Source organism: Vicia villosa, unplaced genomic scaffold (assembly GCF_029867415.1).
Source record: "Vicia villosa cultivar HV-30 ecotype Madison, WI unplaced genomic scaffold, Vvil1.0 ctg.000131F_1_1_1, whole genome shotgun sequence".
In the NCBI taxonomy this organism is placed as follows: Eukaryota; Viridiplantae; Streptophyta; class Magnoliopsida; order Fabales; family Fabaceae; genus Vicia; species Vicia villosa.
In genome coordinates, this window is record NW_026705025.1 from 504664 (window position 1) to 522309 (window position 17646).

Here is a 17646-nt window from a genome sequence, read left to right on the forward strand (position 1 = left end):
CTACATGGGTAGATGTTTCCTGACTTGCATTGGCTTGAGATGCTAAAGCATTAGTAGTTGTGGCCTGACTTGGTTGAGATGCTGGTGTGACCTTGCAGGTTAATTTGTTATGGCCTACTTATTTGGACCTGGAGCACTTGATAATAAAACATGTCCTTCTAATTTTTTGTCACTCCCATCAATCTCTACTTGCTCAGGATTTCTCCTTTTATTGAGTCTACCAGGCATCTTCCTAAACTTAGGTGGCTGCACATATGGATATGGAGTCTTGACCCACAAATTGGATTCATTCACAAGGTATAGAACATGCTTGTACACGACCTTGTATATAGAGATCCTATAGTATTCAGAAATGTAATCATCAACTTTAAAATTCCTACTTTTCGTGGATGCAATTACATGGACACATGAAAGACCTGTTTGATCCCATCTTCTGCAAGAGCAATGAAAATCCTTCAAATCGCAGTGAATGTTTTAGCTGGGTTTTCCAAATGCCTTACTTCAAACATATGCTCATCTAACATTCTACAATGACAAGAAATGCCATTAATAATAGTACTGACCAATACTATATATAACAGTAAAATTGCTAACATGTTTACATACCTGACAAGCCATAAGTTAGTAAAATTGCTAGTTATCTCAAGTTTCTTTTTAATGTTGGGCAAAATATCATTACCAGATACATCTTGGAACCTCATTCTATTTTTTGCACATCTTTCCATAATGTAAGTTCTGATCTCCTCAAGCATTGTCACAAGTGGTTTTCGTCTAGAGTCAAGAATTACACTGTTAAAAGACTCCGACATGTTATTGAGCACAACATCACACTTATTGGTTGTTCTAAAATATGATCTACTCCAATATCTTGGTGGAGTCTTCATCATATGGAGATATGCTTCTTCATTGGCCAACCTCATTCTTTTCATCTCTCTTTCCCAAGCTTGAGCATATGTTGACTTTGCACAAGAACTTGTAACTTGGCACAATAGAGCTCCCAGTCACAACCATCCTTACATCTTACCCTCACTCTTTTCTTGTCATTTTTTATGAACTTCAGGTCTCTACCATTTTGTACAGCATATGAGGTGACTGCATCCTTAATGTCACTTTTGGAAGTAAAGTACATACCAAGCTCCCATTTTTAGTTGGACATATCTTTCTTTTCTTTGAAAAGTGGGTACTTCTTCCTATTAATTCTACTACTATCATCACTATCACAACCTCTTTGAAGATCATCGTTGTCATTATCAGTCCCCTTACACTCTCCTGTATCTTTCATGCTCTTTTTTTTCCCTAGACTTTCCATCACTTTCATACGCAATGAGATCAACAAGTTCATCTTCATCCATCTCATCATACCCATCAGATTCATCATCATTGGTACCTCAAGGGCACTATCATAATGAAAGCTCTCATCCTCACTATCATCAGAATTAGATTCATCATGCACCTCACCCATATTGTTTGAGACAACTTCAACATTGTTTGAGGAAACACCAACAAAGCCATGATTCAACCCAATATCAACTTCCTCCATAACAACATTACCACCATTCAACTCAGCTTCTCCTTCTTCACAGCAATATTTCCACCATTTAGCCCAGGTTCTCCTTCTTCCACAACAGCATTTCCACCATTTTGCCCAAATTCTCCTTCTTCCACAACAACATTACCACCATTCAGCCAAACTTCTCCTTCATCCACAACATTAGCATCATTCATCTTATCCAATTTATCATCTATTTCATCATGCAACTTATTAAGAAACTCTTCAACCTCATCTACAATGATCTCAGGCTCAACAACATTATCAATTGGTCCATCACAAAAATCAGGTTGAGACAGCGTGTGTTGAATGTAAATGTCAACTGTTTGGTGCACCCTGTAAAGGTCTGCAATTTTTAAAGCACCTGTGTCATGAACTAAGGCATTCATCCCAAATTGTGGATCCTTGTAATACATTTTCTCAAAGTCCATATAACCTAATTCCTTAAAAACACCTACTAACTCAAAATAACTTCACCTATCAGCATCTACTTTCAACTTTTCTACCATGCCCCCTTCATACACACTAAGTTCAACATCAATGAGTACACCACTATTGTGAATTTTGAGCTCAAGAATTCCGTCCATTCTCACCTAACACATTTCATTAATAATATTTCAAATCCCTCAATCTACCAAAATTTAAACCTACAAAAAGCCCTAAAACTAACAAAACCTTAAATCTTGTTAAACCCTAAATCTAAACAAACCCTAATAACGAGCAGAAAATACTTACCTGGTATAGTGTCTTTGTCTTCAGTTGTCCCTTCTAATATAGTCGCTACGACAATCGCCTTCTTCTTCGCAGTCGCCTTTTCTTCTTCTTGTTTCAGACTTAGGTGTTTTTTTGTTTTGATAATACTGAATGGGGTTAACCCTTAAATTATGTTGTACGCGTATGCCTTTCACTGCCAATTCATCATACAATATGTCATCTGGATGCTTTTTTTGAACTTTGACTAACAATTCACTAACGGAAGGATTAACGTGGATATGTTAAAAAACTTAAAGGACCCATATGACACGAAAAATAATTGAGGGACCAAAGTGAACGAAAGAGTATACTTAAGGGATCAAAAGGTGTATTATGCCTACATTAATAAAGAAAATAAAAACCATCCATATTTAAAGTTATTTTTCACAAATGTGACAAACTGCATTAACAAACATTCAATGTTACTTCTTTAACCTCTTTAGGTCTTTTATTTGATTGTTTAAGCCTGTGTTTGGAATTCTAGAGAAATCACAATATGGACGCACATTCTGTAAAAGCTACCAATAGGAGCTTCTAAAAATCACGGTGAAAGGGTGTGAAATGTGAGGGGGCAATGGCCCACCATGTTTCCAAAGGCACTAAAATTCATTTGCCTGTACGTTTTAAATTCAATTAGATTGTTATCGTTATTTGTTCCACTTTTGTAGTCCACTTTCTCAACTTTATTCAAATACATTCTTAAAACCAAATCAAACCCTAGACTAAACAAAAGAACTAATGATATTCAAATATAAGTATCAAGTTTAAGTAAGCAAATAGAAGATCGGCACGAAATGTAAGATAACATAAAAACATGATGTAGAATGTTCAAAAGAAAATCCATGCAGCTAATAGCATAAATTAAAACAACTCATCACAACAATTATCTTTTTACGCACTATAATTTCATGACATTGATAAGAATCATGTGAATCATGTATCGCAGCTTCACATCCATAATAATTTAATAATTCCATGACATTACGGAGAAGTAGTGATATAATGCTTCACATGTAAAGTATGCTGCTAAATGAATAACAGACTAAATATATGTATAAAAAAAAATTAAATATATTTATCAAAGGAAGTTCAAACTCTAATTCACAACACCAACATGAACACACTAAAAGAAATTCCATTTTTCTTGACAGGGTCACTTAGTTTTAAGATAAATATGATCCCAAATTAAGACACATGACCTTAAAATTCTGGCCATGTCGCTGGAGATAACATTGACACCTGTCACAAATCCTCTTGGTAAATTCATATTCAGGGCAGCTAGCTCTCTAGCATACCAAATAAATCAAATATTTTATAGTTCAGATGTGAAGAATCTGATGAAACTGATGAGAGGGCGACCACAAAGTACTTGTATGGGTCCCTAGCATAAAGAGTACAAACAAATAGGTAAAAGAGATCATTTTCTTAAGCCTCCAAGGCCTCTAATAGTACAATAAAAGACAGAAAATGGCATTGAATATTAGATAAATTAAGCATGCGACCAACTCTAGTGCCTTTGAATTACTAGATACCAATACCCCACCCAGTAAATGATCAATGACATGCAAACTATAACCATAAATTATGTTCAAGCGCAAGCACAAGCACAACAAATGATCAAAGATAGAAGGGTTTGTTAGGAAAGGATTACTACTGGACTTTTTTTCTTTTTCCCCATACAACTCCCTTCTTTTCTCTGCTTCTACAAAGCATCCTTGTCATGAACCAAAGTAATAATAATAAATAAAAAAAGCCGAGCCAATCAAGACTAGTGCTAGTCTATCCTTGCATAGTCTTTTCTTGAACGAGATGAGGGCGGTATGTTTGAGATAGGAGGAATGCTTGAGATAGGAGGATTCATTCTTCGCCCTAAAATATATACCAGCCAAGTTAGATTGATACAGATACATCATATATTACTATACATAAATTTTTACAAGCATCACAAATTAGACAATATGATACTGGATCAGAAAGAAAAAAACATAAAATCCTAATGCTTGGAGTAATATTGGAATTTAAAATGTAATGAAATCAAAACAAAATAACAAAATTAAATAAAAGGAAAACAAAGGATGTATGGATGGCAGTTAATAATATGTACCCCATGTCATACTGCCGGTGAATGAGGCATTCCTGGGAGAACGAGGGCCCACATTGCTGAAACCAGAAGGAGCCTGAATCTTAATTTGATTCCAGTCACTACCCTGAGGAGGTCTACCATGTGTAAATCTTGGAACAGATTGGTGTCCAAAACGGCTTGGAGAATTTTGTAAAACATGCGGCATGAGATGAAAAGGCTTTGAGATAGAAGGTATATATGCTGCTTGGTGATCATGTGTTGGGGGGCTACCCATCTCCACATTAGAAAATGTTTGACCAGGTCCATTTAGTCTGTAGCACAGTAAAAGACAGAGTAGGTGATCAATGACAGTAAAATAAGGATTTTCAGAATTTAACTAGAGAGAAAATATAAGGGAAGGGAAACATTCCATAAAATTTTATTTCCACCACATGTTAATAAAAGAAAGCTCATAGATTGTAATAATATCCATGTCATAGTTATATACTATAAGTCAATTTTAATAAATAAGGAAAATGCCTTCACAAGTTCTGTATGCTAATAAAGGAAAATCAATTTTATTTTCCCCATTTTAAAAACTAGTAATGCATTAGTATGGACTCAAGCCAAAAAGTAGTCATATTTGGTGGACCAAAATATAAGCAAAATTTATAACTAACTTCAACCTCTTTAACGCTGTGTTTCTCAAAATATCTTTCAATGAAACAAGTTCAAAAACAAAATTAAACAAAAAGAAAGGGTCGTTAAGTAAATTACTTCAAAAAACAAATGAATGAAGTTAATTGTTACTCTTAATCTGTTTAATTACTTATTTATCTTTGTTTATAATTGAGCTCGAAGGGAGTAATAAGGAGTCTAATTCATGGGAAAATGAATTATCAGCATATTAAACAAATAAGCAGGCTACGGTCAAGGAAGCGCAAACATGCATGTGGGTGGTTATCACAAGAAGCAAAGATAGAAGCTAAATGCAACAGAAAAAAAATCATCAGCAGACAGCCCACCTCTGCATGGTTATTGGAGAACTTGAGTTGGAGACATGGTCCCTCCTTCCGAATCCAGACCATGGTTCACTGGAACCAAGATTCATACTTCTGCCAAACTCAGTTGTCAAACTTTCATCTGAACCACCTTCTTGCAGAAGTAGTTCATCACTGGAATGAAATTACAATAATTGCAAAGAAAACTAATATCAAAATACATTATTAATTAACTTCAGGAAAATTTCAAAGGCAAAACAATGAGAACTAGAAGATTCAGTCCGGTTTGACTCTGTTCACAACAATCACGGACCAAAATTAAATGAATACTTGAATTCCTCCAGACATAAATTTTAGTTTCTTTCAATTCATTATAGAGAAACAGTATATTTTCTTAACTCTGCCTACTCGCCGTTTTTTACATCTTAACCGCTTATTTAATTCATTCTGCTTGTTGTTTTGTTTTCTTAGGGCATCTCTCTGATGCTAGCAATTTTATATTAATCACCTCCTCATTCTTTTTTAAAATAAAAATAAAATCATCAGCATAATCAATTACTGTTTAGGAGCCAACTGTGTACCTATAATTAGGGTCCCAATCTCCGGGGTCAGGCAATGAAAAACCTGTCTCCATTTTGTCATGAATCAATTCAGTCGATTGTGAGTTCATATTAGAACCAGGCATAATCATGGATGGAATGTTCTGATTAGCAGATACGCTTCCACGCTGCTTCCAGTTTCCAGGATTAATATTTGATTGTAGATATGAGGGTGAACTGCCAGGAGCTTGTGATGTTCCCTCACCTTGACTTAAGCTATCAGGATATTGACCATGCCAGTGTGAAGAAAAGGTTGTTTCTTGAGTTTGTGGACTTCCAGAATGTCCCCAATTTTTCCTTCTATTAAACTGGCTAACTGCAGCCGACTTGCCTAAAGGGGATCCATGAGAGGTTCCTCTTGCAGGAGATGTAGGTCCAAAATGTCCCGGCGAACCAACTGAAATCTGACTATATGAACTTGGTGGAGTAAATTGAGATGGACTGGCACCAAGAGGCAAGGGAGCAAAATTCCCACCAGATGGACTTACACCCAGTCCATTCCCCGGTTGGTACTTAACTCTTCTTCGAGCATCAGGACTATTTCCAAGCATTGCCATACCGCCCTGACTGTGCATGTTCATACCAGATGGACCAATAGGTGAATAATAAGCAAACATGTTACTGCTCTCTCCATAACTTCCATAGCTGCTTCCAAGCCCAACATTATCATTATAGCTCCCATGGCTTCCAACACTACCATAACTATTTGCAGGTGGATGTTGCGCCATCTGAAAATGTGGACTACTATAGAGGGAAGCTCTGTTTTTTCCTGCAACCTGCAGGAACAAAATAGTCAACTAGCAAAAAATGGACATCATTATGAATATAGTCAACTAGCAAAAAATGGGTATCATTATTTCAAAAATGAAGGCCATATACGATTGGAACCCAAAAGTAGAGGCACAAATTAATGGAAGACAGGACAATTCGGTAATGAAAGAAGTGTGTTATTTCTTAGAATTTGGGTTGGACCTAATTTAACCTTACAAAAATGACCTGCAAGGTGAGAATTGCCCCCCACCCCACCCCAGACTTACAATTATATGTCAAGGTCATATCATATCTTATCCAATGTCGGACTCTTAACACACACTCCTCATGCCCAGTACATGACATTTAGAGTGAGACCTGAGTGACCTGATTGCGAAAACGACATGTAAGGTGAGGATTGCCCTCGCGTATAAACATATGTCTATGTAATATATCATCCAATGCCGAACTTTTAACACATACCCCTCACGCCCAGGACTTTTAACATCTAGATAGAGCCTGACCCAAGTAGCCCAATAGCAAAAACCTGAAAGGAGGCCCAACGGATCTTGAATAGGTTCTAATACCATCTTAGAATTTGGGTTTGGTCTAACTCAATCTCACAATACCGGCTTATAAGGTGAGGATTGCCTCCATTTATGAAGATATGTCCGCGTCATCTCTCATCCTTTTACAGAGGAATTGATATTCTTACAGCCTAGTGCCAACCTCCTTCAGAGAAAAAAAAATGCTCTCTTCCCATAACCAATTCAATAACTCTACAAAATACCCCATCACTCTATCCTCCACCCTACGTAACAATGTTACAGTATTATAAAACTTCATTTCTTTCTCTCTCATAAAATCAAAGGTTATTAAAGACATACTTCTATGTGTTGAATAATTCACTGTCAGGAAAATATCGATGGTGATATGCAATGAAATATAGCTGGTGGATTTTAACTAAAATGTTTCTGAATTGAGTTGAATACAAAATGAGTTTGTGTTACACGTCCCTCTAGTTTCTAATCTGATCTCAGGTTGAAATTTCAGCTAGGGAATCTAGCATCCTTCCAGAGGCAAGTCACTCACTTGAAAACCCTCAATATAATTAAAACCAACACAAGTTTAATATCTGAACTACTAACAAGGTTGCCTTGTAACATATGTTTGAAGTGCATTTCCAGTTAATAAAAAAGCTGCATGTGTAATCCTTACTATGTTGCCCTAGCTAACAGTATGTGGTAGAGAGCATGTAATTGTTGAACATATTCTCAAAATATATGGCGCTTCAAAGGGAAACCCCTTTGCTGAGACAAAAGCTTGGAAACAACAGATCATCCCCTACAAACATGTGCCAGAAGTCCATACCATTCTGGGAATCAAACTTGTGACAGGGTTTGATACCATATGTCGAATTGGATGCTTATCTAGACCTAAAGCTAATTTTAATGTTTAGGGCAACCACATTAAAGTCTAAAGCTAATATTTAATGTTTAGGGCCCAACTTTTTTTATTTAAGCACATCAGCAAGCACTGTAGTTTGATCTAACTCAAACCCCATGTAGGCCTTGCCAAGTAGAATGTAGGCCCACACCCAGCATCTAGAGGCACGTTTTTCAAAAATCTGCTATTTGTTAGAATTTGGATTGCCTTCATCACATTCACAACTCTATTCATATTAGCGGCGGCATGACTGAGTATATGAAGCTACTCCTGCTTTAAGGGCATTAACTGTGTACTTATCTGGTTAGAGCATAAAATTTGAATATATTAACGAAATAAATTCTCTAAAGCCATCACAAGAATTTGTTAGCTCTTAACAAGGCTTTGTTGGTCTTCTTTCCTTTTGAATCCAGTTTTAGGTTAGACTATGCGCCGGTTAGGACCCAACTAGAAAAGATTGGGTAGAACACAAATAATATTGAACTGAGGAAGAAGACTGATATATTGCTCAAGTTCGAAACAACAATCAGTACAATTCATTAAAATACATTGGATGGAGCTTAACTCTAAGGGATAATGGAAATGTAAATACTAATGAAAACAAAATAGGCAAGATCCCTCCAGCTAAACCCTGCACCACCAATCATACCGGTGAATTTTTGCCTGCCGCATTTTTTTATTTTCCTTCCCTTAGTCATTAACTTTTTTGTCCTACGATACCTGCATCTCCTCTCTCTCCAATCTTAGTTTTTCCATGCGTACAGTGAACTCTTGCCTGCCTCATTTTTTAATCTTCATTCCTTTAGTCTTTCATTTTTTTTATCTTTCTTCCTTTATTGCCGTTTTTATTCCTTCTCCATTACCCTCTCACATTCCCTTTTTTGTCTCTTCTATTATATACTTGCAATATGGGTCTAGCAATGCCCATCTTAGGTACAATTGTCATTTTCTCTATGAAGTCCTTTAAATGAGTTCTTGTCCTTTTTAAGCTAAAAAAATCATCCCTATACTTGAGATGAAGACAGTAACAGTTACAGTCGTCGAAGACTCACATTTGGTGATAGGCCAGCAGCAAACCAGTGCCCTCCACCTTTATGATTATCAACCTTGATATTTTGAACTACAGGCTAAAAAGTCACAGAAAAATTAGATGAATATTAGTAGGTCATGAAGAGAAAAAAATCCATTGATTGATCAAATAACTTAATGCAATAGCAGAAAAATAACACCAAAATAAAATAGACTGATTAAATAATATAAAAATGACATCCAAATAAAATAGACTGACTAAAAAACTAGAAGAGAACAAGAGAAGCATATGCGGATGGACTCGGTATTTACAAATATAATAAATACAGATGTAATTTTCCTAAATATCATATTTATATGATACATTGAACCTAAACATTCCCACTGAACCTAGACACATATAAATGTGTTTATTACACAGCCGATATATAGAAAATTATTCAAAAGCAGATTAGGCAGTAACAATAACAAATAACAAATTTTATACTTCTGAGACATGCAACCTAAACATCACTTTTACTGGAGAAATGAAACATTTCCAATAACAATTTAAAGGATATTCAGTACTGAATAGAATCCATTGATTGATCAAATAACTTAATGGAATGGCTGAAAAATAACATCCAAATAAAAAAGACAGATTAAATTATAGAAAAATAGCATCCAAATAAAATACACAGATTAAATAACATGAGAATAAGAGAATCATATGCTGATGGATTCAGTATTTACAAATATAATAAATACAGAGATGTAATCTTCCTAATTGTCATATTTTAACGATACATCGAACCTAAACATTCCTACTGAAACTACTAGACACACATACATGTTTCTTACACATCTGAGATACAGAAAATTATTCAAAAGCAGATTAGGCAATAACAGTAACAAATAACAAATCACATACATCGGAGTGAATATGAAGCATTTCCAAAAAAATTTAGGCAATATGAAGCATTTCCAATAACAATTTAGGCAAGAGTGAATATGAAGCATTTCCAATAACAATTTAAAGGACAGTCAATGTTGAATAAATAGTTTAAGTTAATTACAAGAGTGAATATGCTTTAGAAATGAGATTTACTTACAATATGAGGGGTCTCGGGGGATGGTCTGTAAGGGTGAGTAAAAGGTTCCCCAGTTACAAAAGGGTGTTTGGAAGCCTGCAGGAAAACAAACAACAATTGGATAATTATTAAACTTTGAGTGAACACAAGCCAAACTTTAACTTGAAAGATGGGTCGGCGCAGACAAGACATAACCAACTACCTGGAAGGGAGACCAGCGTTTTGCAGGGTCAAATTCAACAAGCCCTCTCAAAAAGTCAATAAGAGCCAATCGTATTTGACTTTCTATAACACAAGTGCAATTCAAACAGCATTAATCAGTGACACGTGAATTGAATATGGAAACGAAACATGCAAACAAAATAAAATAGAATAACCCTGTTGAGGAGAAATTTCAATCCTTCACAGGAAGCTAACCTTTGGCAATATCTTCCTTAGCTAGGTTTTTCCTGTAGGGGTAGTTTGAAACAATTGCTTCAAGATTCATATGTTTAAAATACTCTTTTCCAATTGATGGCTTCTTCAAATCTCTCTGAACAGGAACCAGAAATATGATATTAATCATGTAATATTTTTGTAAAGAAACCAAAAGGACAAAACAATATGTGGAGATGCAACAATTTTCATATGGGAGAAATATCCTAGAGCAAAATCTGTAACAAAAAACTTACAGCTTCATATTCTTCCTCTGTCAATGCTTGATAAACACTTCCATTTTTGGAACCCTCACTGATTTCTATGTTCTGGAGACTCCCGATACACTTAAAGAATTTACTAGTGTTTTTAGCGTCACGTAGTACATAATCAGGTGGTTGTCCTCTACAATATATTCACAACATATTTAGCATCATTAGTCAACTAATATGTAGATGATAGCTAGATCAAATATTTTAGTTTCATATTCAAAATCTGATAGCAATCCAATGTCAGAGAGAGAGAGAGAGGGCGGGGGGGGGGGGGGGGGAGATTGAGAGGTCAAAAGTTTGGCGAGATAGGGAGAGGAAGTGAGAGCCAACTGCATGGCCCCGACAGAGTTTTCTAGTGTCTAGTTTGGGATTTCTTAATAACAGGCTAGAAAAGAAAGAGCATGTCTCAAATTTACACTTCATTTAAGTGTCTGAGAAAAATGGAGTTCTCTTCTTCCTATCACAGCAGATGTTGAAGCTATAAATGCTTAACAAACCGCTCTGTTTAGACCACTACTATCTGGCCCATAAGGTGAAGACAATCAAAGCCTACCCTAGATTCTATAGGCGACCTATTATCGAGCCACCTAGATCACACTTCAGAGTTCAGTGATCGCTATTGAGGAGGTATTGTGAGCCCCACACAATAAGCTGAAAGTAACTCTCACCATACAAATCGATTTTGTGGGGTTCAGTTAGTCCCTCCCAACCCAAAACATAAGACGGTGAGGGTAACCATTTTGAAAGAAAAACTTCGTTAAATAAAAATGAAACTTCAATTTATGTTTCATATGACAATTATTCATCTGGCTGACTTATAAAGTATAATTTAGAATTTAAATTAACCAGGGCTAAAATATCTTCAAGGTGGTATCATACTTTTGATATATAAAATGGACAGTCACATGAATAAAATATGTTTCTCCTTGAGAGATAGTAGCATACCCAATTATTTCAATCATCCTTTTCAAAAGATCGAATTCTGAAGCCCCAGGGAATAATGGTAATCCAAGAAATAATTCCGCCACTATGCACCCAAAGGACCACATATCAATAGCTGTTGTGTATCTAATGATGGGTTAAGGGCCAGTATAATTATGAAGCAAAATAAACATGAAAATAACCTGAAAATCAGCTATTAACATCTTCCGAAGAAAATATAACAAGAGCACTATGTGTGCCATCAACTTAGACAACAGCATGCTGCTACTTAAATATAGCATCTCTGTATATGCTTCAATTATTTCATTAAAGCATACAGAGTATGAGGATAATGTATATCATGTTGCAATGTGAATATAACAAACCTGACACATAAGGTTATAGTAAAACTGGAGCATTAAAGAGTACTGAAGAAAGACTTGCTTTGGCAAATCAACAAATTCATTCCCCACCTCTGAGCAAAATGAAGGAAAACATGGCTCGAGGTGATGGACAGTAGCTCCAGTTGAACAAAAAATGTTCTTTAATGATGCTCCTTCTAAGTCATAGTAGTAAAATATCAAGCAAAAAGTAAATGTAGAAGATTTAATTGTCATAAGATGAAGCTTTGGCAAAATTATTCATTTTTTTGACTGATATCATCAACATAAACCAAACTATGGCTCACATGCTATAGCACAAAGTTTATCTAAAGAGCACCTGAAAATACGATGCCAACTGCATGCAGCTTGTAATGTAAAAAAATGATGAGGCAAGAAAATAAAAGCACTGAAAAATAGAAATAAAAAAGCCTGCAAAGAAAGGAATCAAGCTATCAGTTACTAATTTCATGGGTTAGGATACTGATATCCAAGAAGAACCTCAGGAGACCTATAGTATCGACTCTGCACAAAAAACAGGTAATACATATAATGTAAGTACCAGATAATTATAACTAAAACAGGAGTTTTCATAAAATTCTACTTTTGACAGTGAATGTATACCTGAATATAGGAATATACAGTGCGGTTTTCCATGCATGCGGATCCGAAGTCAATAATCTTTATTTCTGCTGGCTTCACACTGATGTGCATAAAACAAAGTTAAATAAAATCTCAAAATGAAATAGCTGCAGCATACATGGAAAGTTAACAAAAATAGCTGCAGCATACAGTTCTTTATGAGCATCTTCATGTAAGAAACCAACCTCGCACATAAAAGAATGTTTTCTGGCTTCAGATCACAATGAATAATGCCAGCATCTTTTAAGAGAGCCAGTCCACATAAAATCTTAAAACATAAGTTTAAGAAAATAGATTATGATGAGATAAGATATCAAAACCAACAAAAAAGGACTGAACAGCTTGGCCATACAGAACTGGCATACCTGCTTAGAGAACAGCTGAACAATACCAAGTGACAATCCCCTAAAATGATTCATTTTGATAAGCTCATACCTGTATACTATATAATGTCAATACCAAAATATGCAAGAGGGAGGGACAACAATTCTAGGGTAGCATCATTGCATAATTCATCCAAGATTTTTAGTTCATTCAAACTTGAACATTTTCCAAGTTTTGATACATTCACATTGATCAAAGTCAGACAAATATCAAACAGAAAAGAAGTTAACAACTTACAGGTTTGTGTCCAGCAGTTCAAAGCATATGCACAAATGCCGTTGATATACAAAATAATCAAATATACGAACAATGTGATGCTTATCCTCAGGATCGTACTTCTTATTTAACTACAGGAAAAGAAAGGGAAAAAAAAGTGTCTTCCTGAGAACCTTCACATAGTTGCATCTTAATAATGATAATAATATTAATAATAACAACAACTGCTTACCGTTGTTAAAATAGTTACTTCAACCAGCGCCTGTTGATAGTATGCAGGTTGATTTTTAATGATCTTCACAGCAACAAAACTGTTGGTATCTGAATCCCAGCATTTGGCCACTTGTCCAAATGTCCCGTGACCAAGGAGATCTTTGACAGTATATCTAAATCATAACAGAATGTAATTATATGAAGACGTAGAGATTTTTCTGTTATTGCGACACATTGGTATCCCCATAAAATCAACAGGTGTTGATATTCTTTAAGCATACATAATTATTACATAGAATGAAGAAACAAAACATGAATGACTAACCTTCTACTTTTCTCTACATGGATCAAGACCAAATTCACTGTCAGAATAAGATCTGAGTTTAGATTATCATAGCCATCATTAAGCACTCCAGTAGATGGGCTGGTCAAAAATCTCTTTGGATTTAGATCTTCGGAATATTTAAACTGTGGATTGCATATTTGGTATGTTTCAACTATTTCCTTGGTCAATCTTGCCACCAACTGCAAATTAGAAGTTGAGCACCAGTTGAAACTTTGTCAGTACTCTAAGCTCCAAACAGTCACGTAAATGAGAACAGCAAAACTAGCCATCTCATATTAAAATTATGCTAGTTACATGTCCATGTATTTAGAAATAAAAATTAGAGATAGCAGTGATCTATCTATCTATCTACCCATATTTGTGTGTGCACGTGCGCATATCAGCATTTACTTAGTTCCTAGAAAGACTATTCTAGCGAGTATATCTTCTAATTAATCTCCAGTTAGAACATGCTTTAGTTGCCAACAGAGCTTTCAAGTAAATCACATCATCAGCATATCAACGCGCAAAGAAAGTAAAACCTACAAATAACTCCGCCCAACTGTACGTATCTCATCCTCCACATCAACGCACAAACCAAGGTGAGCCAGAGCTTTAAAGAAAAGTCTGGGAACTATAACAGAGCTCAGACAGGTAACAGAGGACTGGGAAGAAAGTGCCAACTCAATATAGGAATGAATGGTAGAAAAGGGATAAGTACAAATGTATTTCTTTGCAGAGTCCAAACATGTTTTGTTTTAAAATTTGCATTTGATGGCCATTACCCAAAGTAACAGTTAATTCTACGTATGTTGTCAATAGCGCGCTAGAGGAATATTGTAGCAGTAGTAGGGTTCGGCGGATGCTTTAGGCATGTGAGTCGCCGTCAGCAATAGCAGTTGTAGCTACCGCTAATTTTGTGTATTTTAGATTCTATTCTATAACTATTAAGTATGATGGTCTCTTTAAATTTGTGTATTTTCTATTTTGATGTATTTACATTTTTACTTTGTACACGAAGTTATTAACTTATTAGTCTTTGCAATCGCGGCTATCCTGCCAGAGCATTTTAGGGGGTTGGTGGTATGCAGCACTGTCTGAGATAAACAACATAGCATTCTGCTTAGATAGCTTCTTTGATCTCTCTATCACTGATTTAATACTTCAACATCTGCAATGAACTACCAAGTCTTCATAAATAATCCTGCTTAAGTCCATCCATTTTCACAGCATTCAACACAGTTATGACAATCAGATTGATTTAAACTCCGATCCCAGTGTGAAGTCTCCTAAAAAAGAAAAAGTACCAACCCTAGGTAACCCTGAGCTAGAGCACCTACAGGACTTTTGTTTCTCAATAAACCTTCTTACACTTGCTTTCTAGCCAAATTAATAACATCAATTCCTTATGCTTGAATGGTTCTACTATACTATCTAAGGCATCATGGGTTATTGACTCAGGTACTTTTACTAATAATATGAGATTCCGTTCCCCGTGTCACTTTGTTGTACTACCCCACTTTAGGTAGAACATTACTTGACCAACCGTGCCTTACATGATAATTTGGGTACCTCCCGACAACATTAAACTACAAATTGGCCATTAGCCTCTAATCCAATTCAACCAGATAAGAAAACATCAGATAAACCAGAACATCACGAAAGAGAGACTGAATAGTTAATTGACATATGGATTGATTACAGCGTCAAATGCTTCTCCGAGACATCAACTGAAAAAGCATTGACTAAACGAAGTGTTTGATGGATCTTATAAATATCAACCTAGGAATGATAGACATTCATAGATAGGAGTTTTAACTCAATATTGGGATTATTATTTACCACGGATAGGAGTTTTTACTTTTATATTTTTTGGCCATCCAACATTGACAACATTCGTTTGAAGAAATCACTCCGACCAAGTCCTCAAACCGGATTACCTCCAAGAGAACTCTCATCTCACACACAAAAAAAAAAAAAGAACACCTTTTGAAGCAAAAAATTCCTTCACAACACACAGAAGCATTTCCTAAAACACAAACTAATTCCAAATAACACACTAATTCAATAACAACACAAAAAAATAATAAACTTACAGGCTTCCTAGCAATAGCACGATACTTTGAGGACTTTCCAGCAGCATTAACTCGTTTATCTTCTTTCTGTTGCTGGCCTTCAACCAGCGGCACAAAAGGAGCAAAAGCAAGCTCCCTGGGACACCATCCTGAGGAAGAGGAAGACGACGCCGTTTCAACAATCGTATCTCTGGACTGAGTCTGCTCCGCTTCACTACTACAACTACTACTACCTCCAGGTCTAACCTCATCCATCACCCAAACAGCAAAAGAAACAGACCCAACCAGACCCTAATTTTCAATTCCAACAACTCACAAATTCCCTGTTCAAATTCCAATTCAACTTCCATTACTATTACTCATAACATAAATTAAACAAAAAAAAACTATATAGTGAAGAAACTAACCCCGATTTTTGCAAAAACTACGCTACGATTCTGAGGTATTCACCGACGGATTTTAATCCCATCGTGAAATTGAACCTCCAGAATCATCGTACGGTCAGGAAAAACCTGAGATCCATCGATGACCGGAGATTGAATTGATGGCGATGACGATGATGATGACGGTGGTGTTGGTGGTGGTGGTGGTGGTAAATTTTTTTTATTTTTTATTTCTTTTTTTCCTTGGGAATGAGTTGAATCGGAGGGAGGAAAATGGAAGGAAAAGAAAGATGAATTTTCGAGGGGATTAGTGAGAGAAAAAAAAAAGAACGAAAGCGATTGGGATATTTGATTTTTTTTTATAAATAAAATAAAAATGAAAAGAAAATATTTATTTATTACTATACCGTTGGTTTTTGCTTAGAGAGAAAAAGAGGAGACAGTGAATGCAATGAGTTTGGTCTTTGACGGATGGTCTGGGAGGTTGGCACGGCCCATCACGCCGTCTTCGTTCGCAGTTTGGTCAAGATGGAATAATTCCAATATATGTTTATATTTATATTTGTATGCATTAGATAAAAAAATGTACTACAGTATCTATTTATTTTTTTAACGAAAAAGTGTGTGTATTTGGTCAAAAATTCCAATCAAATGCATCTATTTATAATATTAAAAAGAGAAATATAAAAAAAATAAATGTTTTTGGAAAAACTTATGGTCCAACGTTAGAGTCTGGTTCTGGTCCGTTTCCTTTTTCCAACGTAAGAGTCTGGGTTCTTGGTCCATTTTCCTTTTTCCAACAGCTAACAACTCATGACAGAGTCTGGGTTCTTGGTCCCATTTTCCTTTTCTCAATATCTAAAGTCAGAGTCTGACTTCAGTCGTTAAATGGTTCTTGGTCCCATTTTCCTTTTTCCAATATTTAAAGGCAGAGTGACTTCAGTCGTTAAATACTTTGGCACACATAACAACTCTTTCTTCTTCCTCAATTGAATTGTCTTTTTCAAATGGAACCCAAGTATCAATCCAATTAGTCATTCCTATCACACATTTCCATTTTCAATTTTTTTGGTAGAATGGACATTCTCCTTTTCCAACCTATCTAATTCATTCGATTGGATTCTTCAGCAAACCTCATTCTTCTCATTCTTGCAAAGCATCT

General features: G+C 35.7%; 1 protein-coding gene across 1 annotated transcript; it reads right to left on the reverse strand.

The window, feature by feature from the left end:
- Positions 1–3860: 3860 nt before the first annotated feature.
- Positions 3861–16915, reverse strand: LOC131624488 (dual specificity protein kinase YAK1 homolog). Its single transcript, XM_058895432.1, has 19 exons — positions 16509–16915; positions 16123–16424; positions 14027–14226; positions 13721–13874; positions 13510–13619; positions 13254–13323; positions 13074–13156; positions 12871–12949; positions 12731–12771; positions 11891–12013; positions 10931–11078; positions 10677–10791; positions 10462–10544; positions 10281–10355; positions 9213–9287; positions 5947–6740; positions 5390–5539; positions 4407–4696; positions 3861–4171 (listed from the first exon to the last, which is right to left on the reverse strand). The coding sequence occupies exons 2-19, from the start codon at positions 16354–16356 to the stop codon at positions 4077–4079; spliced, it is 2919 nt and encodes a 972-aa protein (XP_058751415.1). The 5' UTR covers positions 16357–16424; positions 16509–16915; the 3' UTR covers positions 3861–4076.
- Positions 16916–17646: the final 731 nt, after the last annotated feature.